Source organism: Hermetia illucens, chromosome 1, assembly GCF_905115235.1.
Source record: "Hermetia illucens chromosome 1, iHerIll2.2.curated.20191125, whole genome shotgun sequence".
Taxonomy (NCBI): Eukaryota; Metazoa; Arthropoda; class Insecta; order Diptera; family Stratiomyidae; genus Hermetia; species Hermetia illucens.
Genome location: NC_051849.1, coordinates 3915516 through 3935505, shown reverse-complemented (window position 1 = coordinate 3935505; position 19990 = coordinate 3915516). Strand labels below are relative to the sequence as shown.

At 41.1% G+C, this 19990-nt stretch overlaps 1 protein-coding gene across 1 annotated transcript in view; it reads right to left on the bottom strand.

The window, feature by feature from the left end:
• LOC119658941 (inactive serine protease scarface) overlaps positions 1 to 19990 on the bottom strand; it is a 45449-nt gene that overhangs the window by 17941 nt on the left and 7518 nt on the right. The window contains exon 3 of the mRNA XM_038066803.1: positions 11262 to 11438. Within this exon, the coding sequence (XP_037922731.1) occupies positions 11262 to 11438 (177 nt within the window). The remainder of the gene's footprint in view (positions 1 to 11261; positions 11439 to 19990) is intronic.

The following is a 19990-nucleotide window of genomic DNA, read 5'->3' as shown; positions in this document are numbered from 1 at the left end:
TTCTTAACACGAAAAATGGTATCAACGCTGAACAACAGATGCCCCACGCCTTTCCTTAGAGGCCCCATCTTTACACTGGGTGGTGTAGCATCCAATGATTTGTCTTTGACATGGACGAAAAAGTCAGCCAACACTTTTCTTAAAGGATACGTGCTTTACCCAAAACGATCGGTGTGTGAATCATAAAAAGGGCGCCCGGTTTCTTCTCAATTGCTTTAATTCTTTGTTGCCTCAACCAGCAATCTGGGGTTTCGTCCAATCTAATTCGTCAGCCTACAAGTTCCGGATAGCTACCACTGAACAGGATAGCTATCACTGAATCACTAGTACCACTCATTGGTAGACTAATCTTCTCACAGGAGTTTGCGATCTTTCAGCGTTCAAAAGGCAAGATCTTTAGAGCCGCAACAAAGGACCTCTGCCAAATACTCAATTGGCAAAAATCTCGATTCGGTATTCGGTTTGATACTACTGACTAACATGAGTTACTACTTCAGACTGTCCAGTCCTCACTATGGAGAATTTGGAGAAGATGGACTTATCCAAAATGCGCTGGGATTGGATGGTATCCCCAACGAGTGAAAGGAGATGCTCTCATTGTGTGTTTGCGAACGTAAGGGAGTCAATAATACTTGGCCCCGGCTACATTGCTCATATATCAGAGGTAGAGCAACATCCGATTAATCACTTCTGGCAAGAACCAAACTGTCAATAGGTATATGCATGCTAGGGAGGCGTTCGATAGAGGCAAAGGACGAAACCGACCACGACGAGCCGACCTCGCTTGTGAATGGGACAAAGGCTGAAAAAATGGGTCATGCTGACAATCTTCTTTTTCTTCAGCCTTTGTTCCGTTCATAAACGGGGTCGGCTCGTCGTGATCGGTTTCGCCACTTGATTCTATCAAATGCCTGATCTGGATGCAATTGGCGCATACTGACAGTGAAGTCACGCTATTGTTTTCTGTGCTTGGCAGCGATGCACATACACAAGACATGCTTTTCTGGAGCCTGACATGCTTGCCTCTGATAAGTGCGTAGTTGCCAAGCCAATTGTACAGGGTTTTTCGACGTTGACCGGCAGTTTGAAGGAGCTGTATTGGTTTATGAGGAGGTTGGCCTGCTGGTATCTGCCTCCCCTAGAAAATCATGTGATTATTATGTGGTTATGATGAAGAAATCATCTCCACTTTGTTAGAGTACTTCTTGTGGAGCTAGACCGGGTCAATATTGAAGAGGACCGGATGTGGGATCCACCTGTGTCTCCCGTAAGCGAAACAATTGTCAGGGAGAGAGTGGAGGTCCTTGAGAACTGTTACTTTAATTTGGAGGAGGGAGACCATTTTGAAGCTGTTTAGGTCATTTTTTTCTTTTTTTTTCTTCTTGAAGATCAGGACCAATTTGACCGCACACCAGTCTTTCGGTGGATTTTCGTTGAGCCGTCCGGAAAAATTCACGCGCCGCCGGGTTTAGCCCTTGAAAGCAGGTGCAGAAGATATCCTTCGTGCCAGAGGCTCAGCGCTTCTAATGCTTATCAAAGACCTTTTGAAATTCCAGCTAGGAGAATGGTTGAAAAGCGAACGAAATTAACTGGTTCAGGGAGATCCCAGACATCCAGGTGTTCAAAATGCTCCTTATAAGATTTAAGCTGGTTAAATGGATTCCCAAAATTCTTTTGATAATTTGCAGTCATTAATATGGTGAAATCCCGATAATTCGTACATCTGGTTAAGTTGTACAAATTTGAGGGTCTCTAGAGTTAATTTTCTTTATTTTGCACTCCCGATAATTGGTAATCCCGATATTTCGTAACAAATCGCCAGTCTCTTGTTCTACTGTATTTGATCATGTATTGTCACAAGTATTTCTCTTAACCTCGCGGTTCGAAACCAAGTGTTTCCTGGCTCAGGGAAGATACGGAAATTATCCTGATGTGCCAATGTGTGAAATTTCTGAAGACCTTCTGCTTGGCTTGGAAGATGGGTTGAAGCTTGGCGTGCCACCAATGCTTCGGGACACGGATTCAATTCAGTCTGTCGTTTAATATAAAAATCGAGAATGATATCTGAGGGACTTTTATTGTTTCGGCTACCTTGAGCATACCGGAGGAAAGTGTAACGTTGGAGAGGCTAAGATGGAGGTGAATGTGCCCAATTTTTGACGCACTGTTTTGGGTAACCTGGTTACTTTGGATAAGGATAGTGGTAGCTATTAGAGATTTCTTTCTTAAGAGTATTCCACAACCAATTCGTGGAGGCAGATGGGTGACAGAGTGATGTCAAGGGCGGAGATAGTAGGGTTTAGTGCGAGGGACTTGAAAAATGCAGGTTTGGTATTATTTAGCAGGCGGGAAGTACATATACTTCCGTGAAAGCTTGGCCCCTGGCAGAAGTGAAAAAGCCACCGCAGAAATCAGATTGGGCATGAAGCAATGAGGACACTTTATCGAGAAAGCTGATCAGTTTATTAAGTCCAGAGGTGCGGACAATGTTTAGCTTGGGGTTGAATTTGCTGTTTCAGGAGTAATAATATCCATGTCCTTATGGTAATGGACTTTGATGTTGAAAGCAATGGCGACCAGACCTTGCCCATCCATCCTTTTAATAATCCCAAAGCGATAAATGCAATCAAAGTTGCTTGAAATGAAAAAAAAAAGATTCTCCTTGAAAGAGTAAGAAAGAGACGAAATAGCCAACCTAATCCTGATTAGCTGAAGGCGCTACCGACCAAGACAAAGAAGATGATGGTGTAGAAGGGAGAGTCCAGGATAGGGGTGGACTGGGGGTGGATGTGCAACCAAAGTTGCTTGAAATGAAACAGGACCAATTAGATAAGCGAAAATAGTCGACATAGGACAGGGTGATTAGACCAGATGCTGATGATGAGGAAACCAGGGCATAGGGAAGCGGTGACGCTACGATGAAGAGAATAGTTCTGCTTATAAGGGTAATTCTAAAAGCTCCTCCTGTGATGAGGTCCAACAATTCCATGGCTCCTGCAGATGTTCGTCGCCTTTCCTGAGGAAATGGATACTTGAGTCACGAACGAGATTTTTTTTTAGGTAGTAATTGAAATTTGCCGGTTAATAGCAAAAGTAGGTCGTTGCATAACACAATTCCTTTTGGATATGAATCCGAAGTTGTAATTGTGGATGATGAAAGCAACAAACGTAAGAATTGTTGCGAGTAGCGTTAGTAAAAATTTTGCTTGGTTTTCAAAAAACATCAAGTTGAGGATGCCGATTCGGGGTCTCGATAAACCATCACGGACATTAAATCGTTTAAGCGTGTAGGGCTTTGAAGAAGAAAACTGAGGCCGAAAACTTCAACTAAGCTTTAAAACTCTTGGCTTCAAGTCGAGGCCCCGACAGCGGTTAGACACAGATTAAGGGTACAATGGGCCTAAAAACAGAACTGAAGTGTGATATGAAAACCGCCCCTAGGTGGAGTGCATAATAGGACGGAGCAGCACACCAGCCAGGTGATGACGTGCTTGATAAAGCATCAAACATTTCACCGAGCTTAATCAAAACGATAAAACTTGCTGAGTAACAAACAGATATTAGATACACGTACACTAAAACTTTGCATTCTGCAGATAGCTCACTAGTGTTCATAACGATGATGCGCATTTTTATTCAAAATACCACGATGAATAGTACAAAATATCAAGCATGGAAAGGATGCTATCAAATGCCAATCGCAGGAATGCGGAACCTGAAGATTAGCCTTCAACCGTCATCATTAGGTATGAAATATATAGTGTGTAATCAGCATAATTAGCGTAAATCCAGTAGACGAACGAATTCTATCACAACAGCCTATAATAACCATACAAACATGCTAACGAGAGAATAATCATTTAATTAATATTAATTCATGCGCGTCTAGCTGAACATGACCATGAAATTATCAAGCCCCATCTTCAGAAACCTTTGATACCACGGCCTAAAAAACACTGAGGTTGGTATTTATCATCTAAAAGTTCGTCGTATCTTTTATAAAGCCTACTGGAAGTGGTACGAAGCACGCATAAAAATGATATAAATCCACCCCGAATATTACCATAATATGTATGCAGAATATCTTCCTTACGTCGTTTCCTTATTAATCGATTCTACATGTGCCGCTGTACGTGGTTTGCTTATGAATAGATTTATAGTTACAAAAATGACAAATTGGTTCCTTCGATATGTATAGCGTCAAATGGCTTTGGAATTAAATCAAAACGCTAGCTTGGAAAGCTACCAAACCTTTTTTTTTAATGAAAAATTACACTTCCGACATGATTTCGAGAAAAGTGTCCCAAGGCGAGAGGATCTTTATGTAAATTTCTGAATGTTATCTATTCAACGATGAACACGCTTCTTGCCTTTTTCAAAAAAAGAGATAAAAACCAAAAATGAAGAACTGGAAGAATCAAGTGTTACAAAATATCTCAATAAATCAATTTATAAACCACTCTTTCATCATTATCGCGCGCCGGTAAGTAAACATAAATTTCAGAATAACGAAGAAGACGAAGAGGAGAATCAAGAAACGAGTTTTCTTCAGATTGGATGTCTTTGATTGATGTCCCCGGCCACATTTGGTGCCCTTTTTCGTGTTTTCAAAAGTTGTCGAGAAAGGGTCTGAGCATAAATACCATAAAAAGTTGACAACATCCAAGCTTTGCTGGTGGACAGAGTTGGTGTTATTGATTTCGTTGCTTGTCTATATTTTGTTGTGGACAATCGTGTGGAGATCATGGAAATGTTTAACTCCTCTCAATGGAGATGTTTTCCCTTTTGAATGTCTGCTGGAATGTATTTAGTATCATTGCATTTGCCTCAAGGATGAAATTGAGAGTGGCAGAAAATTATCGAGTTACTCGCTTAAGTCTTTTGTTTTTTGCGAGTTACTCGCTTAAGTCTTTTGTTTTAGAGTTGGTTTTTGGTTTTGGATTGATTTGTTCTTCAAACTTCTTTGCATTTGGGGTTTTGGTTTATTTGGGGAAAGTAGATATTTTGTAAAGTTTAGTTAATGGAAACATTTGTCTTGAGTGCATCTTCTGAGGAAGACATAGGTACGTAATTGCGCCATTGCATTCCTTTGGCAAAACCATCGTTTTAATGCATTCTTCTGTGAGTTTCTTTCGAGCTCGAAGGTTTGTTCAATGTTGACAAGACTAATACGTTGAATATGGGAACATCTGAATTTTTAATAGCAGGTGTAAAGTCGTTTGCGAAGTAAGGTCATCTCAGCAGTCATATAAATGATTACATGCGTGCTGCGTTCCACACATTTTTAAACCAGAAAAGATTGCGGTCTTGATTTTTTTAACTCGTCCCATTTGGTCTTGTTTATGCTTTCGCCAAGTACTCAAGTCACTGTAATTTATTATTGAGGGCCCTGGTCTGATTATAAACGGGACTGAGGTACAGAAGACGACTCTGAAACTTGTTTGCACTCAATATGCCAAAATAATTTGTCGAGTGAGGAAAAAGAATGCCGGAGCCCTGGTCCGGTCCGAGGGTGATACAGGTTTGTGATGCGGGCGACATATTTTTTGGGGAACTTGTTATTTAATTAGCGAAATTGACATGCTATTAATTATTATTGTTCGTGTCGTTATCAAGCTGTGGATTCTCTTTTTTTCTGTAGGCTTTGTAACTGATTATCAGTTGGTCCATGTTAATGGGATTAGCGAAAAGTAGCAGAGTTGCGTGATATGAATCCTGGACATTGAGCCATGCCTTATTGAGATTGCATAATGAAACCATGTATCTGATTGAGTTTCGTAAGATATGATTCAATTCAAAGCGGATTTTCGTGATTACACGCTCAAATTAATTCGTTTGTTCAATTTGTTGGAAGTTGTCACCAGTCGACAAGTAGACAAAAAAATTGGAAATAGTGACAATTTATTGTGCTGATGAAATTCACCAATTGCAAAACTGAAACATGTAAAGAAATGCCGCGAATCAATGACCCGGAATCAAACCAAAATATCGGTTGTCTAATCGAATTACCAAAGATGTCAACGGCACGCATAGTGAAGGTGTTAACAGAATATCGAGAGATATTGTGAAAAGCTTGTAGTTATCAACACTGTTGAACATTGGGGATTACTTAGGCGCGGAAAGCTGGTTTATGTGCAGTTTTTTGGCATAAAAAATAAGATTTTAGTCAACTACGATGACACTAAAAACAAAGGAAGATGAATCGAATACTTTGTCCGGGGAAAATCTTAATATTTTTGTAAACTAAATGATTGATTAAATAATCAATGGATTGATTGAATAATCAAAGGATTGATTAAATAATCAAAGGATTGATTTAATAATCAAAGGATTGATTAAATAAGCAAAGGATTGATTAAATAATCAATGGATTGATTAAACAATTAATTGATTGATTAAACAATCTATTGATTCATTAAGCAGTCTGTAAAATTCTATTGCAACTAATCATTAAATTTGATACCCTTAGGCATAATTTAGCTCCGCTTTACCAACTGCTATCTTTTCATTTTGTAAAGAAAATATCTTATCTAAAATTTGCATTAAAATGTAGGCGTCTAATCCACCATTCACCATGCTCTTGAAAGACCTACAAAATGAATACAAAAATTTCTCGAATCGAAATATATTCAACAACTAATTTAAGATAACAATGGACAACATGATTTATAGATCGTTTACCTCGTGGATAAAATTAACTATGTGAAAAGAGAATATTTGAGTATCTTTAACATTTGAATGGGACAGAACGACCTGTTATGTGTGAGGTTAAGTTGTATGACCTCGTGTGATTTATAGCCAAACTTTTAATGGGATTTTAGCTGAGAATTTGCTATTTACGGTCAAATTTTTCGGGTAAGATTATGGAGGTAAGGACACTTGACGCGTGGCTACTTTTGATTTGAGGCTGAAGAATTTTGTTAGTGAGAAAAATAGATAGGAATTTTGCGTTATGTGATAGCATTGAGCGAGGGTGGAAGAAGAAAGCAAGCAAATTCCGGGGTTAGGATGAAGGCACTTTATTAGGAATTGATGACGATGGCGTGCAGATGCAGTTAGTGGTGCGTATGTAAGCCTCCATTGATGGTCCAAATTAACGCAGTTAAAGTGACGTAGCTAGACAAATGCCTAGTTGCTTGATAAATTTTGCAACTCACCTCTCCAGTAAATCACTGATAAAAGTTATTCAAGGCTACGAAACCCGCAACATGGAGGTTGAGTTTAAGCGCCTTGCGACGCGATTGTACGGCAGAACGAACAGCTTGGAAATGAACTTCAAGAGATAGATGACCGAGTTATTAGGTAGCAAGATATAACGATAGTGAAGAATATTGGTAAAACCAGGTCAAAGATGTGATATCTTTATTGTCTATAAACGCAAAAAGTGCTAAGAATGAGGTAGTAATATATTTGGGGTGAAATGAAAGGGCGGGCTGAACTTAACCGTTCAATGACAGGAAGTCCCCCTCAGAGAGCGAAAGGTACACCAGAATATTTGAGCAGCAGAACATCTGACACTTTATCGAGATGGGAGACTGGGCAAAAGCATGGAAGATATGCAGAGACTGTTACAAAAGGGTGACAATTTGAAGGAGTAAAATAAACAACAAAGGAGTCATAGAGGCGAGATCATAAGGAGCTAACAAGGACGGTTTTTAGCTGCATTAATGATACCCCCCCATAGTTTACATGTTGCCTGAAAATCACGATTGGCGAGCGCATTGAGGTGTCGACATTGAGTATGAAGAAACTCTAGCAGTTTGACCCTGAGGTTCTTTACATTCTGATAATATAATCAAAATGGCACTAAGTGTGACGTCGAAAGCAGAGATCTTTTCGAAAATTTGCAATGTAATGCTGAAAGAGTAAATTAAAGCCCTAGTAGTCCATAGTTCATCATGGGTGATAAAGAGCCAGCTAAAGTAAAGCAACCCTGATTAAAGAAATCATTGTAGACGATAGCTCCGGCCGGTAACTAAGCTGCTAGCTGAGTCGACTGGTTTCCGACATCCAGTCACGATAAAAATCCTTCTGCCACCAACATGATTCGAACCGTGGCCTTTCGGTATGAGAGTCCAGTGCTTTAACCTCTTGAATGATCCGAACATCCAAGCTATTTGCAACCGTAAAAGAGAGATTTGTCGGAGCGCAAAAAGACGGGATCGGTCCTTTCAGTTGCTAGCTGCATTAGGCGCTATATGCTGGAGAGAAGCCCGGGAAACTTTCCCTAATTGTATATTGTAGCCTTTAATATGGTATTGAAGGAAAACTAGGCGATCGTGATAAGAGGTGTAGGAAAGATTCTTTTCACAAAAGAGAGAATAAGTAAACTTCTTCCTTCGAATTCACTCTACTGTATGACAATCGTAATTGCGGTAGGGGAAGTCAGACATTCTGGAAGCTCGACCGAGAATGTCAACATAATGAAAGTAAAAAAACCCAGTATCCAACGTCATCTCGAGATCCTTATGAAATTGAATCCATGATGAAGGTTAACCATCAAGGTAACAAATGAATGTCGGAGAAATAGGGTGTGAACGACGGCAGCTTTATATAGTCAGTATAGATTGTGTGGGCATATTTTCTATCGTTCAGAGACTCCGCGAGAAAGTCAGTAAACTCTAGCAAATAAAGGACATTTGAGCGCTGCGACGGAAATCCATGTTGTTTCCTCACAATAAAGTTTCCAAAACGGCATGAGTGGCAGTCTTTTACGTGCCTCTGAAGAACCTCCAATCTCAAGGAAAGGACAGATATTAGGCGGTAATTTTCAACAAGTGTGATATCACATTTTTTTACGAAGGGATGATGCAAGGTTCCTTCCACCTGCATGGAAAGATACCCTTGAATAAACTCCTGTTAAAAGGGGGAGAGAGAAATCAGTGGGTAACTTTTTTTAGAAAACAATTGCGGACTGTCAGAACCATAACTACCGATAATATCAAAACTCTCAATAAGAAATTTGATTGGAAGTGTTTAGAACAGAAATGGGTGATGTGCCGGCTATGGATGGATCATCTATGCCGACAAAGGAGTCGACGAAGCAACGGGGCATATGACCAAAATGACCTGAATTCCCAGCGCTCAATTGAGCCTTAGTTCTCCCTAAATACCACCAGGACGCTTTCTATTCAAGAGTTTTAGTAGGTGGAGGCTACAAAATTGGATTGATTTTTGGTGCCACTTAGTGTTTTGCACGTAGGACATCACCGACATCAGCGGTAAACCAAACAGAAAAATAGAGGGAAGAAGTTTTTTGAGTACTTCATAAAGCGGCCTGGATGCATTATTACTTTTACAATTCACCTCTTCAGTCAATTATTGAAAAAAAGTTATGCAAGGCCACGAAATTGGGAGCATAGAAATTAAATATAAGCGCCTTGCTACGCGAGTGTATGGTGGAGCGATTAACTTTGAAATCAACTTCAAGAGGTAGATAGTGGGCACCAATTTTAAGGTTAACCGAATTACTAGGAAATAAAATGAAACGATTTTGGGGAATATGTCCGCGTCTGATTACCGGAACCAGGGACCGGCTGATCAGAAGGACAGCTGATGAGTCGGACCGGCGGTTTTCAGCTTGTAAGTCAGTCAAGTGGTGATATCAGTGAAAGAGCATTTGCAATTTTGTGAAAATAAATCCTTGAGTCAAAAAGAGGAAAATCGTTCAAACGGTTAATGCGGAAACCAGATTGGAGGCAGGTTCTCTGAAATCATCTCCGGTGAACATAGTGTTGATGCAAGTGGTGCCTGTCATGGTGTTAATGATTTACAGATGGAAAGCATCAATGTCCACCATAATGAAGCATCCGACGGTGTTGGTTGATTTAGATCCCGGCACAATGGATTCAGTGCGTCAAATTTTCTGATTAGATAATTTCGTATTCGGACAATCCGGCCTGGTAATAACTGGGCCAAACTCTTGTTACAATAAGGAACATCCTCCAACATAATGACCTGAGGATATCAAGGCAGGGTGAAAACGTCAGAGGTCGCGCCTCACAAAACATCTGAGGCAGGGCAAACATCGGTCGAGGATATGATCTGTCGTAGATCCTCCTTTCGATCACGACACTCGGGTCAAAAGTTTTACGGCTCCATGAGAGATCGATGCGTTCGAAGGATCTTCTCCATATTCCTGGTCAATTTCACCAATTTTCTAGGTTTTTGGGACAGCTCTTTCCTCTTGTTCGTCTCTGACCACCCAGGATGGTCATTTGACCATCGAACTCTTCATTATCCATCTGATATTTTATTGAGAAACTCTTGGACGAGTGACACTGTGCAAGAGCATGGAAGGTACACAGAGAATGTTATGAAAGGGAGGCAGTTTGGGAGGGTAATATGAACAATAAAGGAGTCATAAGAGCAGGCTCATAAGGAGCTAGCAAGGATGACAACAATATGGTTTTTGACGGCAGGAAGGACACCACTGAATAGCTGAGTGGTAAGAGTACAAGGCTGTCGTGGTTCAAATCTCACTAGTGGCATCATGATTCGATGTCGGATACTAGGTCTATCTATCACTAACAAACCACATTTAACTTTCCGTGAGCCGGTTTATTCAGCCATCGCGACACTCATTTCAAAGTTCTGCTCTAGTTGCACTTTCCATAAAAATATCGTATGTCCACCTTCAACTTCAACGAATTCAAAAAACAAATTAGCATCGGCCACTGGCAAGGTTACTCGCTAATTACATTTTGAACAGTCTCAGGTCCAGTGTAAGCGACATTGCGCCCATAGCAAATTTAATTCGCGTTTTTGCATTAAAAGATACTCAGTGCAAGTATCTTACATACAGAAATAATACTTCCTGAATTTACCTTGTCGTAATATGACATCATCATCATCATCATCATCTTTCCCTCATTTAGCGATAGCGCATCTTCTTGGCATCGTATCTTCTCTTCGACTCGCACTATACTTCCAAACAACAACGGTATAATACCAACAACGAATATCAACTGGGATTTGCTTATGTTATACAACAGATTTGACCCAGACCTTGATGGTACATTGGTGCGTAGATGATGCACGGCATGATGTGTACTTAATGCGTTTCTATTTGTTGTTATAGGTCCCATAGTAGGTTTTTAGGTCGAGATTGAATTTATAACAAAGTTGGGATTTCGCAAGGGGTTTTAAGGCTGCCCCGTTTGGTCAATAATTGCCTTTTAATGATTGACAATTAATAGCTGAATGTCTTATGAGGTTGGTTAATTTATTGCTGTAAAGATTGGGATGTGATATGTACTTACATATGGGGGTGTTGAGAGTCCATTTGATTGCCAAACTCCTCCGATACATTGTTGTGGTGGAACACAAGCTTCGAAACGGCCAACACAGGCGACTGCTGGTGGGGTTGTTGGTTTTGGTGGTGGTGGTGGTGGAGGTGGACGGTAGGTACAGCAAACTTCACTGTCTGGGATACATTCCTGCAAAATAAAATAAGACAAATTTAGTCCTGAAGACTACATTTGGGCTGATTGACTTATTCACTGTTGCCACTAAACTCCCTCTGTTTATTTTCAACCCCTGATTCCTGAAGACGATTTCGGCATAGAACCCTTGTTCCTATCAACCACTTAATTTTGAATTTGTCTGTCTAGCAATTAAGATACGATGATGCAATTAAAGATGTTGATTGCCTACTTAGAAGGCAGGATAACATTTAGCACTACCTGAAGTGCATACTATGCATAATTCCACCCATTTTTATGCAAGTTGAATGACATATCTCGAATTATTTGTATAATCGCCACCAAGCGACATCATCCCAGGCATATAATTGCTTAATATCTAGCTAGGGCACGTATAGCCAAGTTATGGAAAACGTGCGAAAACCAATTAAATAGCGTCGCCATCATCAAGATAAGTTATGTGCACTTTGCGGCGATACCACATCTTTGGAGGTTTTTGCTTCGGGGTTATTTCGAAGAAATTACATACGTACTTTGTGTGGTAGCCAGTTAGGTATGCTGTTTGGAATTTTTAACGACTAGTCAAGCTTTTTTTTTTTTTGCTGCATTTTTATTCAGATATTTATAGTCAGGCCTATCAAACGATGCAACTGCATGATAATAATATGCGATCGCACGGAAAGTATCTTTTTTAATTGTCTTTTGTTAGTTTATATGATTGCAACATAACATAAATCTTCCATATTTAACATCTGAATATGAACTTGGAAAGATCCTCTTTCAGACTGAATAAATTTTAGTTACGGTTGTGGTTTACAGATTGCCTTAACCAATCTTGGACTGGATCTATGAAAATAGTCAGCATAAATTCGCCTTAAGATTTTATGTTGAATTCAATAAAATGTCCATTTTATTACCATTTTAGTTTAATTCCCAAGTTCGCCAAAGAAACTTCTCAAAGAACTAAATTTGCATTTATGCAGATCAATTTCGATACATTCCAAATAATCAAGTTGCTCGCTTAAGTCTTTTGTTTTGCTTAGATGCTATGTTGCTATCCTGCTATGTTGACCGCAGTCAACAGAGAACCTGGAGATGAAGCGTCAACAAATGATCTTCACAACTACCTGAAGAACCTTATCATGAATACGGCCACAAACATACTTGGCCCCAGCCGCAAAAGGAGTCGGAACGGCTGGTTTGACGATAAATGTAAGCTAGCAACGGAACGGAAGAATGCTGCATACCGAGTAATGTTGCACTTTCAAAGAACTCGGGCACGCGCAGGGACTTATCACGAACTCCGTCGAGCGGAGAAGCGACTTTACAGACGGAAAAAGGAAGTCTTGGAGAACCAACAAGTCTGTGAACTAGAAGAGTACAGGGAGCAACCGCACCAGGCGCGCAAGTTTTACCAACAAGTTAGCAGGATGCAGCCTTATACGCCTCCATGTTCATCCTGCCGAGACAAAGAGGGAAATCTGATTTCCGACAGAATGGGCATATTGGAGCGATGGGTTGAGTACTTTGTTGAGCTACTGAACAACCAGAACATCGGCGAGTTGGAGGCCCCGCCAACTGAAGACGACGGACAAATACTGCCACCACCAAGTTTAGGAGAAACGGTCCGTGCAATTCATCGGCTAAAAAATCATAAGTCGCCAGGAGCCGAATTGGTTAAATATGGAGGCGACCAGTTACACCAAGTAGTTCATCAACTTGTGCCCAAGGTATGGGACAGCGAATCAATGCCTAACGATTGGCAACGAGGCATTATCTGTCTCATACATAAAAAGGGAGATATCACACAGTGCAGCAATTATAGAGGTATCACGTTGCTGAGTACCATCTATAAGATATTCTTCACTATCTTGCTAGGTCGGATAGCCCCATACGCCCAGAACATCATTGGCCCATACCAAAGAGGCTTCCCTCCGGGCAAATCAGCAACAGATCAGATTTTCTGTGTGCGGTAAGCGATGGAAAAACTGTTGGAATATGGACAACAGTTGCACCATCTATTCATCGACATTAAAGCCGCCTATGATAGCATAGCCAGGGTAAAACTGTACACGGCCATGAGAGAATTCGGTATCCCGGCGAAACTAATAAACCTGACTAGGCTGACCCTGACCAAAGTGCGAGGTCAGATAAAAGCAGCAGGATCACTCTCAAGACCATTGGACATCAACAACGGTCTACGAAAAGGCGATGCCCTATCATGTGTCCTCTTTAACCTGGCCCTCGAGAAAGTGATCCGTGAAGCTGAGGTAAATGCAAGAGGTACGATCCTCTTCAAGTCCACCCAACTACTGGCCTATGCTGACGATATCGACATCATGGGAAGAACCACCCGAGACGTACAAACTGCCTTCATCCAGATCGAGCAGGCGGCACGTGTGGCGAGATTTTGGGCTGCACATCAATGAAGGCAAGACAAAATATATACTGGCAACGTCAGCACCGAAGACGAATCAACCAACAACATCAAACCGCACTGGTCAAACACGAAGAAGAATAAGGATAGGAGAATACAACTTTGAGACCGTTGACAATTTCTCCTATCTAGGGTCGAAAATCACAACCGATAACAGCTACGATGATGAAATCCGCGCATGATTGTTGTCAGCCAGCAGAGCCTATTTCAGCTTGCAAAAACTGTTCCGCTCAAAACGTCTCACCATAGGGTCAAAGCTCTTACTGTACAAGACTATGATCTTGCCAGTCCTCATGTATTCCCCGGAAACTTGGGTTCTTAGCAAGAAAAATTGCGAACTCTTGGCCGCGTTCGAGAGAAGAATCCTGCGAAGAATTGTTGGCCCCCAATATGAGGATGGACGATTCCGTAGCCTACACAATGACGGAATCTATGAGCGATATCATGACCGTCGGTTGTGGATAAAATCCGGCTTAATAGGTTACGGTGGGCGGGTCACTTAATCCGTATGGATGAGGATGAACCCACCCGGAAAGTCTATAAGGGCAATATCTATGGTAGAAAAAGAAGACGAGGCAGACCCTGCCTAAGATGGAGCGATGGCGTAGGCGAGGACGCCAGACAGCTTTTAGGGATATCGACTTGGTGGACCTCGGCGCAAAACCGGGATGTCTGGAGTTCCTTATTAAGGCAGGCCTAGACGGGATACCGGTTGTTGCGCCGTTGATGATGATGATGATAAATTCGCTTTAAGATTTTATGTTGAACTCAATAAAATGTCCATTTTATTACCATTTTCGTTTAATTACCAAGTTCGCCAAAGAATCTTCTCAAAGAACCCAATTTGCATTTATGCAGATCAAATTCGATATATTTCAGATAATCAAGTTGCTCGCTTAAGTCTTTTGTTTTGCTTAGTTGCTATGTTGGTTGGAAGCTCTTTGAAATCGTAGATTTTTTCTTTTTCTATGATTCTAAACCTGAAGCGATCAACCTGAAGATCACGTAGCACAAACCAACTTAAGAAGGTTCACTTCATTAATCTAATGTTTGGAAGGAGGCCACCTCGACTTTGTGATTCGCTTCTGTTCATCATCAATCATATATCACGGATTGTCTTGCATTTGATCATCAATTATTATTTCATAAGAGGAATAAGATAACGACCACAGGTACGATGCCAAGGTAACAGGTTTTCACGGATTCCGCGACAAAGCATTACGTCCAACATACCGCAATACCTGAGTAGATAAAGCAGGTGCACTTTTTCGTCGCCCATCAGTGTTTTAGTCTGCAGCACATTACTAGGTAAGTGATATTCATTGGAATTCCTTTCCTTAAATGATCTCTTTTTTTTTTCTGTGTTTATTTTGTCAATTTCACTTTGGTTAAATTATGCCATCAGGTCAACTACTTTTTATGTAACAATCTGGTTGGGGATTTTTTTATCTTCATAACCCACTACGAAGTTGATATTATTGAATAAGATTTGCAGAAGTGATCAAATGCTTGAATGCAAACAGAGTTTGGAGGAATTTGATTTGAATGAGGCAGCGATTGGATTGAAGTGGACCGATAAGAGCGATAATTCCAAATATGAGTCGTAAATCATTGCAATTAGTGCGTGAGAGTTGTCATAACATCGATTGAGGTTGGTTCTTCAATTTTTTTTTTCTCCTTTCATAAGGACCAAACCACTTTGGCAACAAGTGTATGTGTCTGCAATTTAGAAGATCTAAGATGTAAAGATCGTGTGATCGTGGCATTTGCTGCCTAAGGCTTATAAAATTTCTTTCGAAATATCGAAGACTTGCTTGCCGTCTTCCATACAGCCTTTCACTAAATTTAATTAAAAAGCAATGAGCGAAGATTTGCACTTGTACTGCATTACTTGCTTATGCTGGTGTCATAAAATTTTGTAATTTCTTTTAAAGTTGTGGTTAATTGAAATTTTCGCCTCGTTGGGCCAAGTGAGTAGGCAGAGTGGATAGGCCGGCGAATGTTGGGAAAAAGTTGTTTTTGTGAAGTCTTCATTTCTCCAATGCATTTCGGTTTGAATTTCTGTTTTTCTTTGCATTTATAATGAGCAATTGGGACGCATTTGAAATGGAAAATTATTTAAAATCTCTTAGTGCTCGTTGATACCGCGATTCAAGTCGGTCTTAAACGGCACACAACTTCGCCCTGGAGTCCTCTTTTTCTTCAGCTTTTGCCCCGTTCACAAGAGCGTCAGCTCGGCGTGATCGGTTTATTTTATCAAAGATCAGGCCTGGATGTAGTCGAGAGGCTTTCAAATCACCACCCAGGGAATTAAGCCACCGTTGTATCGGCCGGCCTTTTCGTCGCTTACCATCGATTTTGATGTTCAGACCAGTCTTGGCAAGTGAATTCTCTTTAGCGCAAATTACGTGACCATACCATCGAAGACGTCTCTCTCGCAATTTTTCCACAGTCGGTTCAACCACATATCGATCGCGGATGTCCTTATTTCAGGTGTGGTCAAAACATTTTACGCCACTAGCCACTGTCCAGTGAGATAGGATAGAAAAGCCCAAGTACAAGGTAATGAATACAATAAGCTCAGATTAACGCTGTGGTGATCTAACTAGTTGAGCGTTGGTATCTTGATCACGTCGCCCTGGGGGTCATTGCTTTCCTATTTATCTTTGTGCTTTTCCGCTGCTGTAGGCTTATCACTTCACAATATTTTAATTGAAAGATGACTTGGAGCTACCTCCCTCCCCTAATCTTTCGTGAATTAGATATCCACCAATAAAAACCTAATGTAAGAGCCTTCGAACAATGTGGTGACGAGGTTCTCGGAGATGGTAGTTAAGTACTTGTTGCATCACCCCGTAGAAACCTCACCGGCATCTCTTTCACTCGTTCCAAATTCCCGAGGATCATGCTGCCATCTTCAAAAAACAATTCTTGTGAGATAATCTCGATCAGCGATATTTAGGCTAAACTAAAGCGTAAACCCACAAAAGACCAACAATGATGGAGCTAAGTTTATTTACCCCTACACCCTGGGAAACTGGGCACTTGTCAAAGAAATAGAGTTCTAGAAAATCATCCAAAATATCCCCATTCCTGTTAACAGGGTAAACGTTCCGGCATGCATATCAACTATTACTGATGAAACTTGTGCTGACGAAAACGGCATGGACTAATCTTTAGCATTTGAGGTGTGAGCCTTACATTTGTGTTGCGAAACCATCCGCTTGTTTTCCGCCAAAGATATCAAAATAGCTCTTGTTCAGACGACCTAGGTCAAGAATTCAATCACCAGAAGGTTCCGAGATTGACGTTTCAACCTATTTTTTAATCGACGCTACATAGGGAACACTAGTAAGCACATAAAGACTTTCTTGGCTCCAACCACTATACCATTGTCAAGCTGGAACTCGATTTGGCGAAAGACTTTGTGAATTTGTATTTGTAAATTCCTTGGCCTACATAGGCACGACAGAAAACATCACGCGAGGGGAATCCAATATTTAGAGTAATTTTGTTGTAGAGGCAAGACCAAGTGTGCTGAGGTGGCGGTGAGGAAAATGGGTCAACAATCCTGTTGATCAGATAAAAACTAAATGGCCGAGGAGAACCTCAACGTGGTGAAACCGGCAAACGCTGTACTTACTTTGTGCTGGTTGTGATGCAGTGGGCGAATGTTCTAAAGCTGAATGAGAGTAATCAGACCCGAGCCTGTATGGAGGTTCATCTGAAGTCGTTTCGGTCACCATTTACGAGGGGTGTACTGATACCATGGAAATTAGGATAGCTCTCTCAATTTACATGTGCCAGGAGAATATTTGGTTCATTTATTTTCAACTCGGTTGTAGCGATTGGCCCCGTAGTGTTTCATGGGGGTTGTTGTTAACATCCAAGCGAACAACCAACCTTCGGGCCTCACACGTGGAATTGAGTTTCAACTCTGTTATCATATTCCGTAGTTCGGTAGAGATTTAGATAAGCCTTGCATCCATCAATATAAATGCTGAGTCATGCACTCAGACTGGTACCATTGTGCTTGATACAGCGGGGCTCTGATTGTGGTCAGAAAATCAATCTGTGCCTCAAGAAGATCGTGGGGTTAAGCCTTAACTCTCTCGGAAATGCCAGGCATATGTTTTGGGGAAGATCCAGAAACAATGGGCAAAGTAATTGACGTCATAGTTTGGAGGGTGTTTTTGATGCCACTCTTCTCAACAGGCAGTGGAGTTTATAGATTGGACAGTTTGAGAGTGTACAAGAAGGTAGGTTTCCTGTCCTAGTAGAAATAGAATTCACACCGATTCTTTTCAAGATAGTTCATCACTAAGCGAATTTTTGTCTGTTGCCAGTTAAGATTAATCGCATGACTTCAAAAAGAAGGCGGATTTTCCCCAATTTGGTTTGGACATTTTTGTTGTAAAATGTAAATGCAAAAGGACTAAAACGTACTGGAACAGCGTTTTTTCATGGAAGGAGTGCAAGAATGAACTTTGTGAGTTTCGGAAAATGCGAGCTCTCATAAGGGGCAGTAAAATGTCTTCTGTTAAGTACTGCAGAAGAAAGGACGTCCAAGCGTTAATTGAAAAAATGCCACAACATGCATTTCACAAGATAAGATACGTAAAAAGGGGGAAAATGAAGTGGGGAAGTGAGCCTTTGGGGTCTATGCAGGCTATCAACGAAAAGCCTCTTTACCAAGGAAAACTTTCCTATCGAAATTACCCCCGGAAATCAGTAGTTTGAAATTGCAGCATCAACTATGCCAAAAGTGGAAAAAATCGGACACTCAGAATTCCGAACAATGAATAAGGGGACCAAAAATCGGATAAAGGTCAAAAGGAAGATTCACCTGATCTCATAGACCTTTTGGTTCAACAGGATGCTCTTTTTATTCCTGAGATTACGGAACAAAGTGCATAAATTGGCTGCTAAGGTCAGTCCCGAGTTATTCAGAAGAGTATTTGAGCTGAACATAGTGAAAGAAGTCGAGGACAGGAGGCACAGGTTCAGCGATTGAAGCTCCACTTGACTTACTCTCGTTTTATCGACCTATCTGTCATTTTGGCATTATGACAAGCTGTTGGAGAAATGATATACACCAGGCGACTTCTATCCATTGAACTGGCGGGTGGCCATCAAAGCCACAGCGTGAGTTTTGACGAGTTTTGTCGATGCTATAATAACGGTGGTGGATTTAGTTTGGAAGGTGGTGTCTGTTAGCAAGTCCTGTGCGGTGGTGATGCCAGACGTTAGGAATGCTTTTAGTTCTGCCTACGGGTGTATTGAAGGTGTTTTGTCCAAAATCCCCCGTCCCTGCATAGCTTGACTAATCCAGGTTAACTTTTTTGAGGCTTCTCTAGTACAAGACTGCTCATCTGGTTAGGTGTTCCTCAAGGTCCTGTAATATTTGCATAGCTTGGGAATCTATTCATCGTTGACTACCTCAATTTGGATGTGTGGCTTTTGCGGGTCAGCGCAGAGCAGAGCACTCTGCTCCCATCTGTCAAGTAACGCTTCATGAAAGAGGAGGGAAGCAGGAGGAAGGACACCAAAACCTTAATTGACGAAGTAGCATAGTCAATACAGGTGGCGTTGCACCAATATAAGATACGCGAAGAGGCGGAAAAATTACGGTATTAGTGAGCCAAGCATTCGCGCATGAGTAAGGTGACCGAAAATAGGAAAAAGGATGTATAGAAGATTTGCCTGCTTTGTTTCAGCAGGACGCTTTTTCGACTCCTGGGATTACCGACCAAAGGTCCAAAATAGGCTACTAAAGCCAATCTCCAGTGATTCAGAAGCACATTTATGTCGCATATGGTGGAAGAACAGTCTTCCATCCAGTGCAGGCAGCTTCACTTGCTTCATTTGGCATGTTTTCTTCATATTGGCGTGTCTTTTTGTATGCTAATATGCTGCCTCTATCCGTTGAGCTGGCGGGGGGGGGGGGGGGTCATCGGAGGCACAACGTGGTTTTTGCTGTGTTAAATTTACTGTTGATGTGATAGTATCGATGGGGATCTCGCTTGGAAGGCGATGGTTGTTAGTAGGTGCTATGCGGTGGTGATGCCAAATATCAGGATTGCTTTTAATTCTACCGCTACGGTTGTGTTGAAGGAATTTCGACAAAATT